The 19,905-nt window shown below is 32.5% G+C and overlaps 2 protein-coding genes across 6 annotated transcripts; one reads left to right on the top strand and one right to left on the bottom strand.

The window, feature by feature from the left end:
• Positions 1-671: 671 nt before the first annotated feature.
• Positions 672-3,258, bottom strand: LOC105337296 (leydig cell tumor 10 kDa protein homolog). The gene is made up of 3 exons (XM_011441958.4): positions 3,105-3,258; positions 2,901-2,956; positions 672-1,301 (listed from the first exon to the last, which is right to left on the bottom strand). The coding sequence occupies exons 1-3, from the start codon at positions 3,199-3,201 to the stop codon at positions 1,152-1,154; spliced, it is 303 nt and encodes a 100-aa protein (XP_011440260.2). The 5' UTR covers positions 3,202-3,258; the 3' UTR covers positions 672-1,151.
• On the top strand, positions 1,975-18,629 carry LOC105337295 (NAD(+) hydrolase SARM1). Of its 5 annotated transcripts, XM_066079356.1 has the most exons (11): positions 3,443-3,473; positions 3,576-3,620; positions 4,244-5,818; positions 6,025-6,201; positions 6,465-6,589; positions 6,729-6,961; positions 8,441-8,476; positions 9,890-10,013; positions 10,566-10,755; positions 11,123-11,244; positions 14,734-18,629. In XM_066079356.1, exons 3-11 carry the CDS (start codon positions 4,292-4,294, stop codon positions 14,939-14,941), a joined length of 2,742 nt encoding a protein of 913 aa, XP_065935428.1. In that variant the 5' UTR covers positions 3,443-3,473; positions 3,576-3,620; positions 4,244-4,291; the 3' UTR covers positions 14,942-18,629. The 5 variants fall into 5 exon arrangements, with proteins under 5 accessions (XP_034338494.2, XP_011440259.3, XP_011440256.3 ...); XM_034482603.2 differs by lacking the exons at positions 3,443-3,473; positions 3,576-3,620 and adding an exon at positions 1,975-2,377; XM_011441954.4 differs by lacking the exon at positions 3,576-3,620 and having other exon boundaries at positions 3,346-3,473.
• Positions 18,630-19,905: the final 1,276 nt, after the last annotated feature.

The raw sequence follows: 19,905 nt of genomic DNA, 5'->3' as shown, positions 1-19,905 counted from the left end.
TGTTAAACGTCTTTATAATACATTATAATATAATGTCAGTATGTCATTGTAAATGCTACATGTAAGTAAATTGTCATAAATTACATGTCATTTATTCTTTGTAAATACTAATATAGTCCGTTACAGTTTGTGACCAATTAGATTGAGTTTGTGACATGGTAAACATCATTATGTATGCCAGAAGGTCAACCTAAATTAGAGTAAATAAATGCATTGGCACATCTCCTCTCTGTAATAGCAAGATTGCATAAAAATTTACGTCAGTGAGGCACCATACAACATCGATTAATACGTAAATATGTCCGACTAAAACTTCAACGTCAGTAAATATGATACTCGAGATACTTGCATTTCAGTACCGACTTAGACTTAGTATATTTTTCATACTCAGATCTGAGCCAGGATTTTTTCCGAGGGAAGGGGTGGGGGTGAATATGGTTACCTTTCATCCCTACCGTTTGTTTTACCTAACTTTTACATGACAGCATACCATCTTACAATACACATATTTCTGAATGTCTTAAATTATGTCCAGCAAAATATGATGGAACATTTCAATCTATGCGTTTGGAAGCCATCTTTGAATATTATTCTGACATAAAAAAAATCCTTTCAGATACATGTCATATATACTGAATATATCTTTTTTAATAAAAATACTAAACAATATACTAAGTATAGAAAATTTGTTTATTGCATCTTCATAATTTTTCTAAATACACATACCGGTAACAATAATTTCATAGGGATTTTCCCTTTTCAAGTACATGCTGAAGAACTTACTCATTTTCACCACTTAATATGTTAAAAGACCTTTTCCTGCTTTTGATATACCGGTACATGAATACACTGAAATGTAAACCTTCCCAATGCAGAGTGTTCCGACATATATAGAGCTACCAGTATGACATTTAAAACAAAAGCCAACAGTCAAATATCCTATATAAACAGGTAATTACAATTACATTTTAGAAGTAGTTACCGTAGCTTTTTTTCCAGATATAACCTTTATGAGTAATCTTTTAAGTCATTACAGCATAAAAAGAGCTGAGGAAACTAGTTTTCATTGGAATATAAATCTATTAAAAATTGTTTGTAACATCACAGAACAGAAAAAAATCCTAACTTTTTATATACATGTATATCCCCAATTATTTCTTTTTGACATTGTTTCCTTTGTCTGTGGTGCTGGAAGAGGATGCTGCTGATGATTTGACGACTCTGAAATGTTTGGGTTCCACAGACTGGGCTTTCATTGCAGTTTCATGTTCAATGTTTGCTTTGATACTCCTCTCCAGTCCCTAAAATTGAACAAAAATATAATGATGTTCAGGGTCATTTTAGATACTGTAGATTCCTTATTTTATGTGTATTTGATTCCTTGACTCCTCCATTTTGTATAAAATTGCAAGACTAAAAAATCGTGACCACTGAATTTTTATACTTATTTCTCACAGGTCTCAACTCTCATAACATAAAAGCGAGATTTTAAAATCTGCAAGGGGTGCTTCTCGCAATTATACATGGATATTGATTCCTCGCATTTATTTAGGAATCTACAGTATGTCAGATTATTTTATTTACCAAATATATTATCATACATAAAATAAGGGTTCTTTCCATTCATATGAGATTTATGATGCACGAATAAATATGACAGTTTTATAGTACATGTAGCTCTTTAACTTTTTGTTTTTCTTCGATTTCAATTTTAAAATATTTGCACTTCTTTTCATAATTATTTATAAAAGTCATATCATAAACACACCATTTTAAAGGACATTGACGTTTAATGAAACTGTAATGGGAAGTGAAATACATGTACAATTATAACAAGTCTTTTAACTGATACTCCTTTTTTTAAAATGCTAATTACATGCCTTTTTTATGCCAACATATCACTGAGGCATAGCATATAGTGTTTCTTATATCCATCCATCCTTAATTAAGTCGTGCTTCACAATCAAACCATGTTACTATGTTATTGTAACAATGTAATTTTCTTAACTTCCTAAAGCATCTTTTTTGATGTGTAACAGGATGAAAGAAATAATGACGAACTACATCAGAATTTGAACCCAAGCCCCCTGAATCTCTAGTCAGGTGGTCCATTCACTGAACTATCTGGAGCCAGTATTCGAACTGGTCGGACCATCACTTTCCTCCACCCTTAAATGATTATTGCCCTTTGTATACAAAACTCATTTCCTGGCAGGAGTGAAACTGTCAGTTTCCGGGATTTGCACAGCACCAAATGAAACAGGATGGAAGATATAATGAGGGACCAGACAAAGAATCAAACCCAGGCCCCCTGAATCTCTAGTCAGGTGCTCTATCTATAGGAAGAATAATCTTACTGTGACCAGGCTATGCTTAGGTGAGTCAAGTCACAGTTATGAATAAGAATTAATCTAGCTGTCCCATACACAAGCAGCATAACAGTCACGAAGCAGATCTGCTTCACATTGATTTAATTAAAGTCTGCTAAAAATAATCAGCAAGGGAAAGATGCATATTCTAATGTTAAAACAGATCCACATGTCACCTGTCATTTTGACGTTAGAACATTTTATCTCCTCTATTTGAACCAGACGTCTGTCAATCAGAGATGACAGATGCTGAACTGAATAAAAAATTCTGATTATGACTTTCTGTGGCTCATCTTCACTAGTCAAGGGTGTATGATCTGCTCCAGAGGAGATATATATCATGAACCATAAGCATAAGCTGCATGTCTTATTATTTGTCTTTAATGATTCTATGATTTAAAATGTTAACATATAATAATTATAACTTCAGCAATAATTGCTTTCATAATAATTAACTTCAGCAATAATTGCTTTCATGCCGATTCCGGCTACAATTGTTGGCCACTGGGTTGATTTATAAACTCGACATACCTTTTTTATTTTATTTGCTTCTATTTGTTTTGTCTTTTTCGGGGCAATCACTCGAGCTTAAATAAAGAAAAATATTAATACAAAACACATGGCTTGGAAATTTGATCGGGTTTGAAATACCGACATTAATAATATGAAAATTATCGAAATAAAAAAGTAGGGTTGTTTAAAACATTGTAAATTACTAATTATTAAATATTTCACCTCCTCTCTTTGGTCCTGAGTTCTTATTTTTATGACTTTGTTTTCCTTTGACCCCTTTCGGAAGACTTCCCTTGGACTTGAATTTTCCTTGCGCCATGTTTACAGGGCGATTCCAAAGTTAAGGGTGTTTCTCGTTGAAAAATTTCGACGAAATAAAGATTCAAATCCCTTATTGATCGATATTTGTAAGAAATTAAGTATTAAAAGTAGCTTTGTGTTAAATTATTTTGATTATGGTGTATCTAAAGCATTGTTTGATAGTTTGTCAGTCAACACCTCCTTAAACCTAATACCCCCTTTCGTAAAATGAGTCAGTCCAAATTCAGGAAAAATAAGATGGAAACAGAATTGTGAATGACAGATGCTTTGGTAAGTATTTTCCTTGGATATAGTGCAACAAATTTAGAAGAGTGATTTATCGGAAGTAATAAATTAGTAAATGTCTTGCTCGACAGTTTTTTTTTGTTTCAGTATAGTGGAATGTTCGTTTGTCCTTTACTCAGCATCAAGGGATAGGTTAGATGTGTATTTCATTATTTGATTTTATATCGACTTATTGCTCAGCTACTGCAATTTAAGTATATATACTGTGATCGAATATAACGTATAATTTATGAGTTTTGTACATCTATGTAAGCAACTCAACCAAAACTGATTGATACTTGATTTTAAAATAAAATGTTAACACCTTAAAGAACATCTTAAATTAAGCTCATTGTCGACACCCAAGGGTTTTCTATCCGTAACACTATAACTGTACAGTGTAACGGATAGAAAACTCGTGGGTTCAGACGATGAATTAAGCTATATAACGTCATATCTATGAAATGTTTTATCTATATGATAACATAAGAGCTAACCTACATGTACAAATATATGAATTTAAATGCCAATTAACATTCACGGTTGAGAATAAAAGGAAATCAACCATTACATTAAAATCAGTGGATGCCAATGAAACATTTTGATTTCAGAAAGATCTGTTCGATCATTCAAATTTGATAGCGTTATATAGCATTGAATTTAACTGCTTGTAAGTCACTGCTGTATAGTTTTATGGTGTTTCTTTGTTGTATTTGTATATTTCTGTACAAATATGTGATGCAGCTTTAACACATATTTTCTTATTCTATTTCAAGATTTTAAAGCCTGTAATGTGAAAAGGTGGTAGAAGAAGAGGAAACGATATGGCAGAGACTAAAGAAACCATAGTTGTTAATGGATCCATGGAGCAGAAGACAACAGTGAGACGCATGCAGTCAGCAGGAACATTCGCCAGTTCATGTATGTCCAAACCTGGAGATGCACCTCAATTTGACCCATACAAAACTCTGGAAAGGTCCCAGTCAGAAGCAGCTCTGCTAAAGAACAGACACAAGGATGTAACAGAGGAGGAAGGATTCGGGGAAATATACTCAGAGCAAGAGATGGGAGCTGAAGGGTTGGACCTTGGGGCTCATAATGTGTCTGAATGTTCGAAGGTGTACCTTGATTTGTCCACAGCTGAAGCTTATGAAAATGCCAATGAACATATTCTTTATCCTACTTCACTTTTTCGTACTGGCTCAGGACGTCTGCTAGAGACAATTCCCCAGGATGAGGAATTGCAGACAGACGATGTTCGATTTAGTCTAATGGGAGAAAGGTCTGTCTCTACTGAAAGTAATTCCAGCGCAAGTAGTTTGGAAGAAAGGACCTCTAAGTCGCATATTAAATCGCTGACAATCAAAGAGGAATCTAGTCGATGTGTCGTTTCTAGTTCTTACTCTAAAGTGGGCAAAAGGTCACCTGATTACACCACTAAAGCCAAAACTAACATGAAGTCTACTTTTCAGGCCTTCTCTTTGAATATAAAACAGAAGATCAAGCAACTTCAGATGGGATCCGTTCAGGAGCAGATACAGTCGATGAGGGAGATAAGTGTCATTATAGATCAGGCTTGGGCCATTCCAAGCTTTGGGCGTGATCTAGCCTATGGCTTATGTGACATTCTGAAGAATGAAAAAGCACTTGATATCATTGTTAAAAACTGTGCATCACAATCCAGTGATTTGATGAGAGCCTCTGCTAAATTGCTGGACAAGGTTCTGACCACTGGGAACAGAAAGCGGGTAGCAGAGATTGGTCTAGAAATTGTGGTGAAAATGGCCATTTCATCTAAAGGAGAGACTGAAATGGCTAGAGTTGTCACAGGTATATTAGAAAGTCTCTTCAAGATATCTGAGGATGTCTGCGCAAAGCTGATATCCCTGGGAGGACTAGATGTCATAGTGTACTGGTGTAGATGCAACGACCAATCAACGCTTCGACACTGCTCTATGGCAGTAGCCAACATGGCATTGTATGGGGGCAAAGAGAACCAGGAAGAGATGACCAAGCATAAAGTCCCAGAGTGGCTCTTCCCTTTAGCCTTCAATGATGATGACGGTGTCAGGTACTATGCGTGCCTGGCCATCTCCATTTTGGTGGCCAACAAAGAGATTGAGACAGTGGTGAAGAACTCAGGTACGCTAGAGGTGGTGCTGCCCTTTCTTACCAGTCACACCCCAAGCCAGTTTGCTCGCATGGAACTGTCCCACCAGCAGGGCCGCTCCAAGGACTGGCTGAAGCGACTTGTGTCCCTGCTGTCCAGCAAGAGAGAGGAGGCACAGGCCTTGGCTGCATTCCACTTTGCCATGGAGGCTGGAATCAAGATGGAGCAAGGCAAAAAGGATGTAAGCAATTGTATACAAGTGTCCTTATACATGTTGCTTGCTCCTCATTACTTGTGCTATAAATTATCTGAAGAGTGTAACCTTTAATGAATGATTAAGTGTAACAGAAGCTGTTCATTGTTTTGTTTTTTTAAGAAAAAAATGTCTTTCAATACAAAGATAAGACTGTTGGAAAATCACAATAAAAATTTTAAGTTGAATTGTAGGTATTCTATGAAATTGGAGCCATCGAACCATTGAAGCGCCTTGCAAGCAATCCAAACCCTACAACTTCCAAGCTAGCTTCTGAGGCTCTGAAGACAATTGGTGAGGAGCTTCCTCACAAGCTATCCCAGCAGGTGCCTATCTGGACTGTTGAAGATGTAGTCTTTTGGGTAAACAGGGTAAGTTTGAAAGGAAAACCTCCTGTATTTCTTTTCATCTCTGTATGCAGGTAACAACTTTCTTTATTAAAATTGTTCAACTTTGAATGAGTGGATGTAAAAAAAATTTTGAAGCATTTGCGTAAAATATAATATGTGGTACCTCATCTTTTTGTAACTACCAAGGCTTATGCAGGAATGCAATATTTTGTTAAACAAATTTTAAAATTATGATAACCATTCACATATCAAATGTTTAAAATCTGAATTATTGTAAATTGTAGACGGGGTATGAGGAATTTGCCGAGTGCTTCTCCAAGTGTAAGGTGGATGGGGATCTATTACTGACGTTGAATGAAGATGACCTTGCCTGCAGTGTTGGAATGAAATGCAAGATCACTCAGAAAAGGTTTGAATAAAATGAGACATTGTTATATTCACTTACTTTGTACTAGTTTTATCTTACTAACGGTCATATTTGCCAACTTTCTGGGCCTTAAATTTAGTCACTTGTTCCCTGAAATAACTTCGGTGTTTGTGATCTGTAGATTTCAAAGGGATGTCAAAGACTTGAAGATTAAGGCTGACTACACATCATGTGATCCAACTGGGCTCAGTGATTGGCTGCAGGAAATTGCTTCTGAGTATAGACAATATACCTACTGTCTCGTTAAAAATGACATTGACAGAAATTTCCTGATGCTGATGACTGACCAAGATCTAAAGGATTGTGGCATAGTCAATAGCATACACAGAAAGAAAATCTGCCAAAAGATTTCAGGTAGTGTTGCAGTTGTATACTTCACCATTTTACAAGTATATTTTCTTTTAACATTGATTAAGAGAAAAGCATGTTAAAGCTTTGCTAATTTCTTTGTTCATTTTCTTTCGATGGGTTTAATAGTAAAAAATAGTCAGATTTATTATGTTTGTTTTTTTTGTTAAAATTGCAGGTAATTTATAACCTTTTCTTTCTTGTGTGAATGATGTTTTATTTTTATGGTGTATCTAAAGTTTTCCTCACACGGTGACTTTGTGACAATTTTTCTTTGATTTGCTTGATTTATATGTATTTATTTAGGGCCTAACTACATTCATCTAATTGAAGCAGAGGTATTGATGTGATTCTTTAACTGTTACACTCTGGTGGTAGAGGTCAAAGGTTTAATGCTACTGTAACAAATGAAAGGCAATCAAATCGAGAGGAGGGTAACACCATTACTGTTTTTTAAAGTGCTAACATTGTTCATAATTAACAAATTTTTTTCTCCAACATTTAAGAATTAGGTGTACATGTAGCCTAAGCCAAATATACATGTATTTTGCCAGAAAAAAATTACATGCTTTAATTTGGGGAGTAACAATTAATTTCAACATTATGTTGAATACTGGTAGGTCAAAAACTAAAATATAGTTACAGTATTATTCTTAAAAATCATTTATTATGATGTCACAAAAGCTGACTCTTTAACAGTAAAACCATAAGATATGCAAAAATTGCAAACTTATCAATTGAAAAAACCTTATTTTTGACATTAAATACCAACAGAAAGTGGCATAACCTTAAGAATTAATTTTGTTGGAAAGATGTTTTCTATATTCTAATAATTTTGCAAATCCTCTCTAGTACTAGTATAATCATGTAGTTTTGAAAATGGATGAAATTCAGGCCAATTTACCGGGTTACGCTACTCTTAAGGGTAGTGTTTTTTGTGTACCAATAAACAAAAATGATGTTAATCTTTTAATATGCTGAATGTTTACTGCTCAAATATTGCCTTGTTATGCCAGGTCATACCTATTGCACTAGGGAAACTGTAACTCATTGGATATGGACTGGTAAATATCTTCTTCCCACCAAGCTCCTCTACACTTCATTAGATAATTTTTCACAGAACTGTAGTTGTTTTTAGAATTTCGATCGAGGTTCATGTCATTGCTAAAAGCACAAATTTTAAGATTCTCAAAAACTATTAAAATATACATGCAACTATTTGAACAGTTTAAAGGAAATAAGTGTTATTGAGAACAATAACTTCTTTACAAGTGCAAAAATGACCAGCATTATTCATGTACCGGTAATGCTTCACAAAATTTTAACTTGCACAAACGTTGATCAACTCCCTATTTATAGTATTACTAGTTTCTACTGCTAAGGATTTCCATGATCCGTCTGGATTTGATTGCCTTTTTACGTTGATCGTATTAACACGCTCTTGGTCAGTGTGATGTTTCTTCTCTTTCCTATGCTTTCACGCAGAAGACTCCCCATACAATGTACAACTAACTGAACAAGGTAAAAGCACTGAATGTCATTATTATGAACAATTTTCCCTTTTTAAATCACTGGCAGATATCAATCAGGGTGTTAATTAGAGAGAAGAACACCTTAATGGGATTCATTCTCCTAATGACTTATGATTGATGTAATATTCAAAATTTGCATGATGGCTTCTTTTTGTTGTATATTACGTAAATTGAGTTTTAATGTGATGCTGTGAAACTTTAAGTATCGAACCTTTTCCTTTCTTTCAGAACCTTCTGGTTTTAGTTTCTGTCTTGACGTTTTGTTTGTGGTGACACTATGCCTTATAAAATATAGAACTTTCCCAGTTACATGTTGATAATCATAAAGTGTTAAAACATATGGTTTCAATTAACATGATTTAATGAAAAATTATTCATGTTATTTCATTTTACAATGATTTTATTTTTATTTAAAAAAAATAAGAGGGGGGGGGGGCAACTGTTTTTCCTCTATGATGAAAAAGTCTTGCTACCTTGAAATAGTTTGATGGAATTTACCTTATTCTCTTTTGAGAAGTGGACAGGCATAGCCTACATCCACATGTGGATGTAGGCTATGCCTGTCCACTTCTCAAAGGAGAATAGAATTACCTTTAATATGAACAGGTTGTACATTGTAAATGGAGTTTGTTAATGTCACTGCAATTTTATGACTAATTGTATAATCAGAGAAACTTAAATACATGTTTTACATACAAATATATCTCACAAATGAAGATAACATATGTTTATAATCCAATACCTGACCCATACCTGTGTATGTCTCCCCAGTTCCTGGAGTTCAATGTTATACATGTATAATATGATAATTATCTTCATTATACAAGACTGTAAAGCTACAACATTCAGTATCAAATAATTTACTGTTATCTAATCATACCATCTTCCATTTTTGTATTTATATTTAAGTTAACTTTATATTTTGGTTGCGGGTATATTGTCTTCAGTTTCAATGTTTTTATGTATAATATTATTTTGATAAGGAAACCATATATGTAGAGATCTCTATTTAATGTCAAGTACTTCTTCATTTAGTCTAATTACCAGTTCATTATTGTATATTATATTTTCATAAACATTTGCATTGTACAAGTACATGCATTATTAAAAAATATATATATTATGAAATTTCAAGTGTGATACTGAATTTCTGAAATCTGTTACCATCTTTAACATGCAGACTTGGAAAAAGAAGTGGTGAAGAGGGGTGTATATAGAATAAAAGCAAAGATATTGAATTCTGTGACTGTAACTAATAAGAAATACTTAATAAATGCTTTGAGAAAAACAGAAGAGAAATACAACTGTAAATGTTACAATGATATTTCATTTACGTGTATGAAAGATCTTTAATTTTAAAGCTATCGAGAGTAAATGACAGCTAGGTATCGATTGATTACAGACACTAGATCCTCTGAGAGTAGCAATGAGAGTGTGGAGTCTATGGACGGGTCGAGTGCTGCCGTCACACGACCTATTGATGTCTTCATCAGCTACCGCCGAGTTAATGGCTCTCAACTGGCCAGGTCAGTACAACTAGGTTCCTAGTCCTTACCTGGACAGGCCGATATATTGATTGAAGTTAATTAATCAGCTGTACTCTCAGACTCTGCAATGTTAAATTAAGGGCCAGTCTTTTTTTTTGGTTCTCCGTTACAGTGTAGCCTATAAAGCTATCATGTTTATGTTTCCCATTTTATCAGGTTTCATATCATAAAGTTTTGCGTTTGTTTTCATTAAATAATGTTATGACTTTATGCCTTTGACTTTCTTATTTAAAAATGAGTCACTACATGTAGTAGATTATTAAAAAATTGTGTTGAGATGAACTTACCACTTATTAATTCACAGTGTCATATTCAGTAAAGGATGTTGTAGAAATTCTTCTTTTAGTTAATCAACAATCAGTCACTATGCTCAATGACAATAAATTGGAAATCATTTGTATGTAATGCAAAGGTCTTTGATTCATTAATTGAACAAAGGTACCAGGTAATATCATAACAAATATTTATTACAGTCTGTATGTATGTTTTACAACTATATGATAGTAACAGTATGTATGTTGTCTTTTGCAGTTTGCTGAAGGTCCACCTCCAGTTACGCGGGTTCTCAGTCTTCCTGGATATTGAGAAACTGAAAGCGGGAAAGTTTGACGAGAATCTCCTCAGTAGTGTAAAGCTGGCCAAGAACTTCATCCTGGTCCTGACCCCTAATGCCTTGGATCGGTGTATGGGGGACGATGAACAAAATGACTGGGTGCACAAGGTATGTTAATGTATAACGTCTTAATGTAAAGTACTTTTGCGGATACATTTCATATAGTTCATGTTAAAATTCCACTAAATATTGGAAAGTTATTTTTCCTTGCATTGAAATGGAATTTTATTTTTTGTAATGAAAATTATGGAGAACTTAGAGTTAATACCATATGATTTTTTTTTATCCTGGAACAAAATATACAAACTTTTTATAAATCAGTTTTCTGCTCGTAAATTGATTTTCTTATTTGATATGTTTATTTCTTGTTAATTTCTTTTTTTTCAAAAAGTAAATGCAGATCTTTTCTCCTTTGAGTTATTGTTAAAGAGCAGAATTTCATTTCATTCCTTGTTGTATGTCGGTGTTTGTACAGGAGATAGTTGCTGCCATGGAATGCGGCTGTAACATTATTCCACTCCTCGACAATTTCCACTGGCCACAGTCTGAAAAACTTCCTGAAGACATGAGACAAATCACATTCTTTAACGGAATTAGGCAAGTTGTTTTGATTTCACTTTCTTAAGATACTATAGTATTTTCATTAAGAAACTTTTTCCAGCCAGTGTTATATAAATGTACGAAAGACGAATAGTGCCACATAAAAAATATTTTTATCTCGTTATTACGAGAAAAGATCTCGTTATTACGAGTTAATTTTCTCGTAATTACGAGAAAAGATCTCGTTATTACAAATTAATTATCTCGCTAAACAAGAAAAGATCTCGTTATTAAGAGTTAATTTTCTCGTAATTACGAGAAAAGATCTCGTAATTACGAGTTAATTATCTAGTAATTATGAGAAAAGATCTCGTTATTACGAGTTATTTATTTGTAATTACAAGAAAAGATATCGTTATTACGAGTTAATTTTCTCGTAATTACGAGAAAAGATCTTTTCAAAATGGCGCGTTTCATTATTCTATTCTTTTTATGTCAAGTGTATGAACTACTGCAATGTCTTTTATTATACACATACTTAGCATAATCATCGCTTAGTAGCATAAACAGAATTTGATATAAAATCGGACCAATCAGTTTTAACGAAATTTCAGAAGAAGGACCAAAGCAGGTTGATTGATGAATTGATTATTGATTAGAGGGATACATGTAATTTGTTTTCAGACTCCAAAATGTTGATATAAAAAATCAATTATTTTCAATATACATATAGGTTGTGTATGAACACAATTCAGGTAAAGCCTGTATATCAATGATCGAAACTACATAGTCATTAAAGTCAACTGTAACAATATAATTGTGTTTTTACAACAAGCCACCTGGTATTTACTTCGGAGTGGGATTATAATATATAAGATGAAAAGAGAATTACATGAAGTTCTTTCCACTTACTCATATAAGTTACATGTCAAATCTGATCATTTTATTTAAAAATTAATGAATAATGTCCGTTGTTATTTTAAAGGACAGGTGACACAATCACAAAAACATTGACCAACAAGTTGAATTGTGAGTGGGATACAATTTCTGCAAAATTTTCCTTGCTACTCCCATCTGTTTCACAGCTACTGCTGAATTACTGAGCTGATAAGAAGCGTGACCTCAATATGCATATCTGAAGCCTCTGAGATCGGAAACCTTCGGTGTGACGCAATAGCCAACACACTGCCCATTCGCTGTATCTTTCAACCATAGGGATTTCTGAATTGCTCTTATCTAAAATCTGAAGTCATTAACTTTTGCTCATTGCTATTAAAAGTTTGAGAACCCAGTACATAAACAGAGTTATTCTAAGCTTAGAAACCCCATTTCTGTTTCCTCAGCAATTATGAATAGGAGTAAAAATTGTGACCTGTACTGTTAACTTTTCATTGATCTATATACTTCATGCTGGAAAAAATATGTCAGATGTTGGATTTGTAAAAGATAAAAATCATCAAAACCATGGAATCATTATTTCTGATGAAAGGATTTTGTTTTGTCAACACATAGGAAGTGATAATGTATAGAGACTTTTCGTAACCAGGAATTTCACTGGATCTTAAACCCTAAATAAACCTTAAATAAGTTAATTGGACTTAATAAAGGATTTTTTGATTTAAGAAGTATTATCAGAAATCCTGGTACCTGTAAGCAAATATGTTTGTAAATTTTTTAGTTCCACAAAATCAGGGGTCTACCCTAATCCCAATACTAATAACCGAAACATCTTTTAATTTCATTTTTAGTATGGTATTTGATCATGTTTGTTTTTTGAAATTTAATTAAAAGAACTATATATATATATACCAATTTTCATAATCGGTAAAGACTGAAACAGTAGTTTTTTAACATAGTATTCAGGTTTTAAAAACGTATTAATCTCAGACTCCTTGAATTTTATCCAAATGTAATTTGATCTTTCTTTTAATAGTTTATGAAGATCATTTTTTGGTAGTACTTCTGAGTTGTGTATAATTTATTCTCTATTGATCAAACCTAAAAAAGAAACCCTCCCCCCCCCCCCAAAACGAGCTGTTATGCACACTGTTTACTTCTTATATACTGACATTGGATTCAGATGGACAATGAATTATTATTTTAACAGCAACACCAATTGTTACAAATAGTACTAGGCGATATAATAAAAATCTAACTCATCGTGCTCCCAGTTGAGTTTTTTTAAAGAAAAAAAATATTTAGATTAATATCAACTTATTCAAATCAATGTTTTGGATCTGCAAGATTGGATTAATATGCATATTCAAACAATATATTTCAAACTTAACTGAATACTGACAATCTGAACAAGTGGTTGCCTGTCTGGCTGACAAGATGATAATCTGCAATAAATGATTATTAATCACAGAATCTTCAGATTCATTCTAATTTAATTACTTTTTTCAATTCCTATTACCATTATCTTATGTACACAAAATTTCTCAAAAACTCCATTTATCAATAACACAACATGTAATCTTGTACATTCTATAATCTTACTACTTTGTTTTCAGGAGAGGGTTCATACACTAAACTTTTCAATAAAATATGCTTTTAATAAATTCACTTTAATCTGATAGTGCTTTATTTCAAAATCATCATTTGCAACACAGATACACTATCCTGTACGTGTAAATAAACCCTCGTCCATTGCTCTGTTTACTATGTAGCTGATAGCTGACTATGTCATCTTTGACGAATAACGCACAGGAGTTTCTTATCTCATTAAAGATCGGCAAAACTCGGAGATCTGCTGCAGCTGGGATTTTCAGCACACTTAATTGAGCTGTGTGTTCTTATCTGATTCTAGTCAAATGGAAAAATTGTTATAAACTGATTTATATTTATCAAAGAAAATGTTTTTAGAAGAAAATGATTTTGTGTCACCTGTACTTTAACAATAATCAGAATTGAATTAATGTTTATGGAAAGAGTTAAGTTGACTTGGAGGTGTTTTCAGAAATGCACCATTTATATAAATCTTTTTTCGTAATAACAAGATCTTTTCTCGTAATTACGAGATCTTTTCTCGTTATTACGAGATCTTTTCTCGTAATTATGAGATAATTAACTCGTAATAACGAGATCTTTTCTCGTTATAACAAGATAATTAACTTGTAATAACAAGATCTTTTCTCGTAATAACGAGATCTTTTCTCGTAATTACGAGATAATTAACTCGTAATAATTAGATCTTTTCTCGTTGTAAGGAGATAATTAACTCATAATAACGAGATCATTTCTCGTAATTACGAGATAAAAATATTTTTTTAAGTGGCCCTATTCGTCTTTTGTATAAATGGAACAAACTTGATTCATATTTATTGATATTATTCTTGTGAATTGAGATCATGTTGATTTATGATACTTATTTGACATTCAAATGAATAAAATATATTAGACCCAAGCGCAGAGACACAGAATCATCTCTCAGAATGAAATTATAAGATTCTTAACTGTTTTGAACAAATTCTTAGGGAAAAGTTTATATGCACGTTTCTGAATCAATTTGTGGTGAAATGAATATTGTTGTGTCCACAATTGCAGATGGATCCATGATTACCAAGATGCATGTGTCGACAAACTAGAAAAGTTTCTACGTGGAGAAATTAACACCAAACACAAAAGAGCAGCCCTCTTCCAGATGGGTTCCTCATCGGAGGGTCTGGTAGAAGGTGGAAAGTACACATCCAGTGGAGAGAGTAGTCCCAGCGTGGATGTATCGCCCAATCGCGATGTCTCTTACAGTAGTTGATGGCTTTGTGGCGACCTGTTGCCGATATGGGCACACCGATACACTGTTTCTTCACCAAACATTTACAGTGTGCATGTAGCATGTGTCTACCAACATCACTAATCTTTAACAAGGCTTGACAAGAATGATTTTTTTCCTTTCGCTCACTGAATGAAAATCAACTCCATGTACTAAAAAAAACAACTCCAAATACCGATGCATTTTTATACAGTCCATCTTGTTTGTAAAAAAATTTCCACAATTTTGACCGAAAATACTCCCTCTCATATGTACCGGTAATGTACAGACATGCAGTGTGCTGTAGAAGTTATTGACAATCAGAGCTGCAATGTATAGATTCCAATATTACATGCAGTTCTTTGCTTCAACTAAACGAGTTTATCGTAAAAACATTCATTTAAAATAATCTAAAACACATTTTACACAATTCTGTCTGATTCACCCAATGTTTACATGTTTACATTGTAGTATTTTGCATTAAGTGACCCACTTATTGTACATGCACATGTGATTGCATTTTACATGTAGAACAGAAACAAACTGCTTCTTGAATATGATATGTTACTCACTCTGCATAAAAGTTCACAGTAAATTCACATGTATCATGTCGCAGGATGAAATATTCATACTTTTGTTCAGATAATGTTGCTGAATACAATATACATGATGAGTTATGAGAAACATTCTTTACATATACTTATTACTTATGCATATAAGTCCAGGAAATTGTCTAGATGAAACTGCAAAAGGGTTGCAATCCAGAAAAATTGGCACCCACGAAATGTGTAATGAATACCGGTACACAGAAATCAGCACAACTGTGTCATGGGGAAAATATTTCAATGTTCACTTTTTTCTTGAAAATTTTTATTTTTTTGTTGTGTATCATGCATAATACTGATAGTTTCACCAAAGATTTTCAGTCCATGCAAATTAATTGTTAGGGTCTTCCGTCTTCACCGGAAGGAAAGATAAAAAATCTGTTTTTTCAACTCTTTGCTTTTTATATATTTTTCTAATTGGTTGATAGAGACTCTTTTACTGATTCAGAATATGTAATTTGTTTTGAAATCAATTGATGTATTCCCGAGATATTAAGCATCAAAGACCTAAAGCGAGAGTCCGAGTAGATCAGTCGTTAGAGTCGTGGACATGTGCCCAGGCCACCCGGGTTCAAGCTTCGGGTGCCGACATTTTGTTCCCTAATTTTTTGAGTTGATTATCAATTTGGTCTTAAAAGTGAAGGATTTTATCTCATTTACTCAAAAATCGGACGGAAGACCCACTCGTTGCTTGCAACGAGAACGATCTAGTTCTTTATATTATTGTTACACTGCTCCATAGGCTCAGCCAATTATAACAGGGGAGATCACTGATGAATCAGTATAATGAGGTTATTAATGTTTACAATTTTTATATGTGTTAGCATTTACTGAAAATAGGAAAAAATAATAGGTGTAGCTTTCTTACAATAAATAGGTCTAAAAAGGAATTTTAGATGAATCCTTGGTCAATCCTATTAAAATCAGATCCTTGATCTGCTCCTTATTGTTTATTGGTGCTTCACAAAAATCACCTTGTGTAGCGACATTAAAAAATAATAGAATTTTTGTTAAGATTTTTTTTTTTTTAGTTTTGATAATCACTATCAATTGTTGAAGCATTTTATTGAAACAAACTATACTGTGATACATGAGCTGTATGTATTTTTAATGTGATACAATTGATTATACAATCTCAAGTTTTATTTCTGTGTGTTCTTGAATGTGTAGTTAAACACAATCTGAAGTTTTGTGGAAAGGTCTGTAGATTTCATGCTTTCTTCAATTCATCTTTAAAACCTACATGCGCATGTAAAATGTATGATTTTATGAAACACAGACACATAAACTTGCCTGTATCAGAAAGGTGGAAAGTTTGATAGAATGGAATTAAAGCTACTAAATGAATAATATTTCAGTGACTGTGTATATAACATGTACCAATAAACATGTCCCAAAATTTTGTAGATGCAAAGAAAAATTATACAAAATTACACCAGGTACTGACACTAACCTTTGTCATTATACCCTTTGTTTTTGTATAAAGTGTGCAATATAAAATGTGAATATGTCCTCAGAATAAATTTGATTGAATCTCCAAGTAATCTGAGCTGTTGTAATAGACATTGATTTCTTTTCTAATTTTAATTTTTTTTTTACTTCTGAAGAAAGACAAAAATTATTTATTTATTTATCCTTGAGTTAGAATGAGATTTTTGTATTTTGTTTCAAATTTTGTGAATCAGGTTGAATTTGAGTAAGAGATGGAAAGATGTCAGATTGATTTTCCAACTCTGCAATATACAATTGCAAGTAACTCTTTTGATTGACAAAAGCATTACATTGTAATGTATTGAAATTAGCCTCAGCATATTATGTTTATTTTATGTTTTCTGATTTTTTTTGTTTTATGAAATAATTATGTTAACCATTATGAAGATTATGTTCAGGTATATCTCAAGATTCCTTGCAAAATGGTTACCGGTATATTTTACTTTGATTATTTTAATCAATGTTTTTTTTATTTGAGATTATTTTTTTTTATTTATATCATAGCATTGACGTGTTTCATCATACATTACTTGATATTATTTTTGGCAGTAGAAGATTAGATATTAATTCAATTTTTTGTTAATTGATTTTACTTAAAAGAACTGTGTTCGTTTTTTTTGGTTTTGTAAATGCAGAATTTTTTTATTGTTTTGTTGTTCATATGAATGCACTTAATTTTTCACAGTTTTCGAGAAATTTTCCGCATGCATTTATGTGAACCACTTACATATTTAAGTGCCGTAATTTGAAACAAATCTACATTTTATATTTTTTGTTTTCTTTTTTGTAATATGCTTATTTTGACTTGAGTTTTATGGTCATCTTTTATGACCCTGGACCATTTACACACTAGTTTTGAACAGAGTACTGAACTAAACATTTTGAGAGGACGAGCCATTTATTTTATTTCATAATGACATATATTGTCCAACCAATATTGTGGGAGTATTTTATTGAAGGTCAATATCACCATTAAAATGCATACAGTACCTGGCCATAATGCGTAAAATTAACGACTTGCAAATTTACTGGTTTAAAGGTTGTCAGATTTTATGACAATTTAAACTTTAGGTAATGTTTGTGCAATATCTTGAAAGCACTTTGCTTTAAATTATAAAACATTTTACAATAACCGCTTCGGTTGATTTTAAGTGTCAGAAATGACGTTCTTTGATCTTGGTTGAAGATTTAACAAGGTGATCGCTATGTGCACAATTTCGGCATTGCAAATCCACTCAATACCTTGAGAATTCATTGCTTTAGGTAATGTTTATGCAATATCTTGAGAGCTTTTAGCTTTATATTACAAAAAAGAAATATCATACAAGTATAACCTTAGATTGATTTTAAGCGTCAGAATATGACGTTCTTTGATCTTGAATAAAAAAGTAAGATTTACAAGGCTCCTGCTTTGTACATGTACATCCATTCAGTACCTTGAGAATTCATTGCATCATAATTTATCATTCTACTCAGGTCAGCTAATATAAGCAGATAATACTTTGGGGGTTTTGGTATATATATCAATTGGCAAGTCCACAGGGTTTGAAGTAAATGTAATGAATTTTTTATATCAAATAAAATGCTAAACTGAGTTCATGTTTAAATACAGCATTTACATGTATCTTATGCATTAATGTTTTCTCTGCTCGCCTCTTTTTATATATATATATATATATATATATATATATATATATATATATATATATATATATATATATATATATATATATATATATAATTTTTTTTTTTTTGGGGGGGGGGGGCTTTTATCCTCGTCCTAAGTTAATATCTATCACAACTTAATTTTAAATAGTAAAGATCACTTCGTTCAAATAAGACCAACTGGCAGTGGAAAACACAGAACATCTTAATCGATGATAAGGAAACAATTGAATAGTGTAAAGGTTTCTTGTCCAAACTAGTTGTTACTAATTTTACCTCTATTCAGTAAAACTAGTAAACAAATAGATATCATTGCCATATTTGATATGGAGCCATTTGGCAATAAGTCTGAAAATACAAAAATAAGGTTGAAAGTTCACTTTTAAATTGTAACATTGCTTCATTTTATTTCGTATTTTTGGCATTTCGACAATTAATAAAATAATGTTTCAACGGTTTCTCTCTCTCTCTCTCTCTTCCTCCCTCTCTCTCTCTCTCTCTCTCTCTCTCTCTCTCATTGCTTTTATTTTATTTTACTGTTATGAAAAAACCGGGTCTTCTAGATAGAGTTTTAAATTCCTGCTTCCTCATGCATATTTCGTTACTTAGAAGACAGGATCATGTTGAGATCGCGGAAATTTATACATGTACTAACCAAGATATTGCATGCGTGAATTGATTACATTAACTACATGTATTGCACAGCAGTAAAGGTGTTTTTAAATAAGGAATAAGGAATCATTCTTTGAGTATTATGAGGTGATAATTTTGGTCGGGACGTGATCATGCCCCGACCGAAATTATCACCTCATAATATTCAAATAATGATTCCTTATTACTTATATTTATATAATTTTAAACCACCGTACGATTATATATTAAGTATAAATAAGCAAACCCCGCTGGCGCCTCAATTTGCCTTTATGAGTGATATAGTACAAAATCGATACGTAGTGTTATCAAAGGCAAAGACACTAGAAAATGTAAATATATACTTTTACTAACTTATATTAATGAGGTTACTTAAGTTACTATATTTACAGATGTTTAATCTTGAAGGTACGCAGGATTTATTTATTGAATTATTTATGTTAAGTTACATGTATTAACATTTATATTATATACAATTGCTAGAAAACAAATAAATTTGTGTTGATTTTAATAATATTTTTTTTTTCTGACGGGGTTTAAGAAAACGCGTTTCCT

Source organism: Magallana gigas, chromosome 3, assembly GCF_963853765.1.
Source record: "Magallana gigas chromosome 3, xbMagGiga1.1, whole genome shotgun sequence".
NCBI classification, from domain to species: Eukaryota; Metazoa; Mollusca; class Bivalvia; order Ostreida; family Ostreidae; genus Magallana; species Magallana gigas.
Note: the sequence above shows the minus strand (reverse complement) of the source record. Positions and strands in the feature narration are given on the sequence as shown.

Bases quoted from the DNA above. Each gene is read 5' to 3' on its own strand.
- LOC105337295 (XM_034482603.2), top strand. From the start codon at position 4,292: ATGGCAGAGACTAAAGAAACCATAGTTGTTAATGGATCCATGGAGCAG. The intron at 6,202-6,464 runs GTAAGTTTGAAA...TGTAAATTGTAG, and splicing joins TAGTCTTTTGGGTAAACAGG to ACGGGGTATGAGGAATTTGC. The intron at 10,756-11,122 runs GTATGTTAATGT...GTGTTTGTACAG, and splicing joins AAAATGACTGGGTGCACAAG to GAGATAGTTGCTGCCATGGA.
- LOC105337296 (XM_011441958.4), bottom strand. From the start codon at position 3,201: ATGGCGCAAGGAAAATTCAAGTCCAAGGGAAGTCTTCCGAAAGGGGTC. The intron at 2,957-3,104 runs GTGAAATATTTA...TCTTTATTTAAG, and splicing joins CTCAGGACCAAAGAGAGGAG to CTCGAGTGATTGCCCCGAAA. The intron at 1,302-2,900 runs GTATGTCGAGTT...GTTCAATTTTAG, and splicing joins AAGCAAATAAAATAAAAAAG to GGACTGGAGAGGAGTATCAA.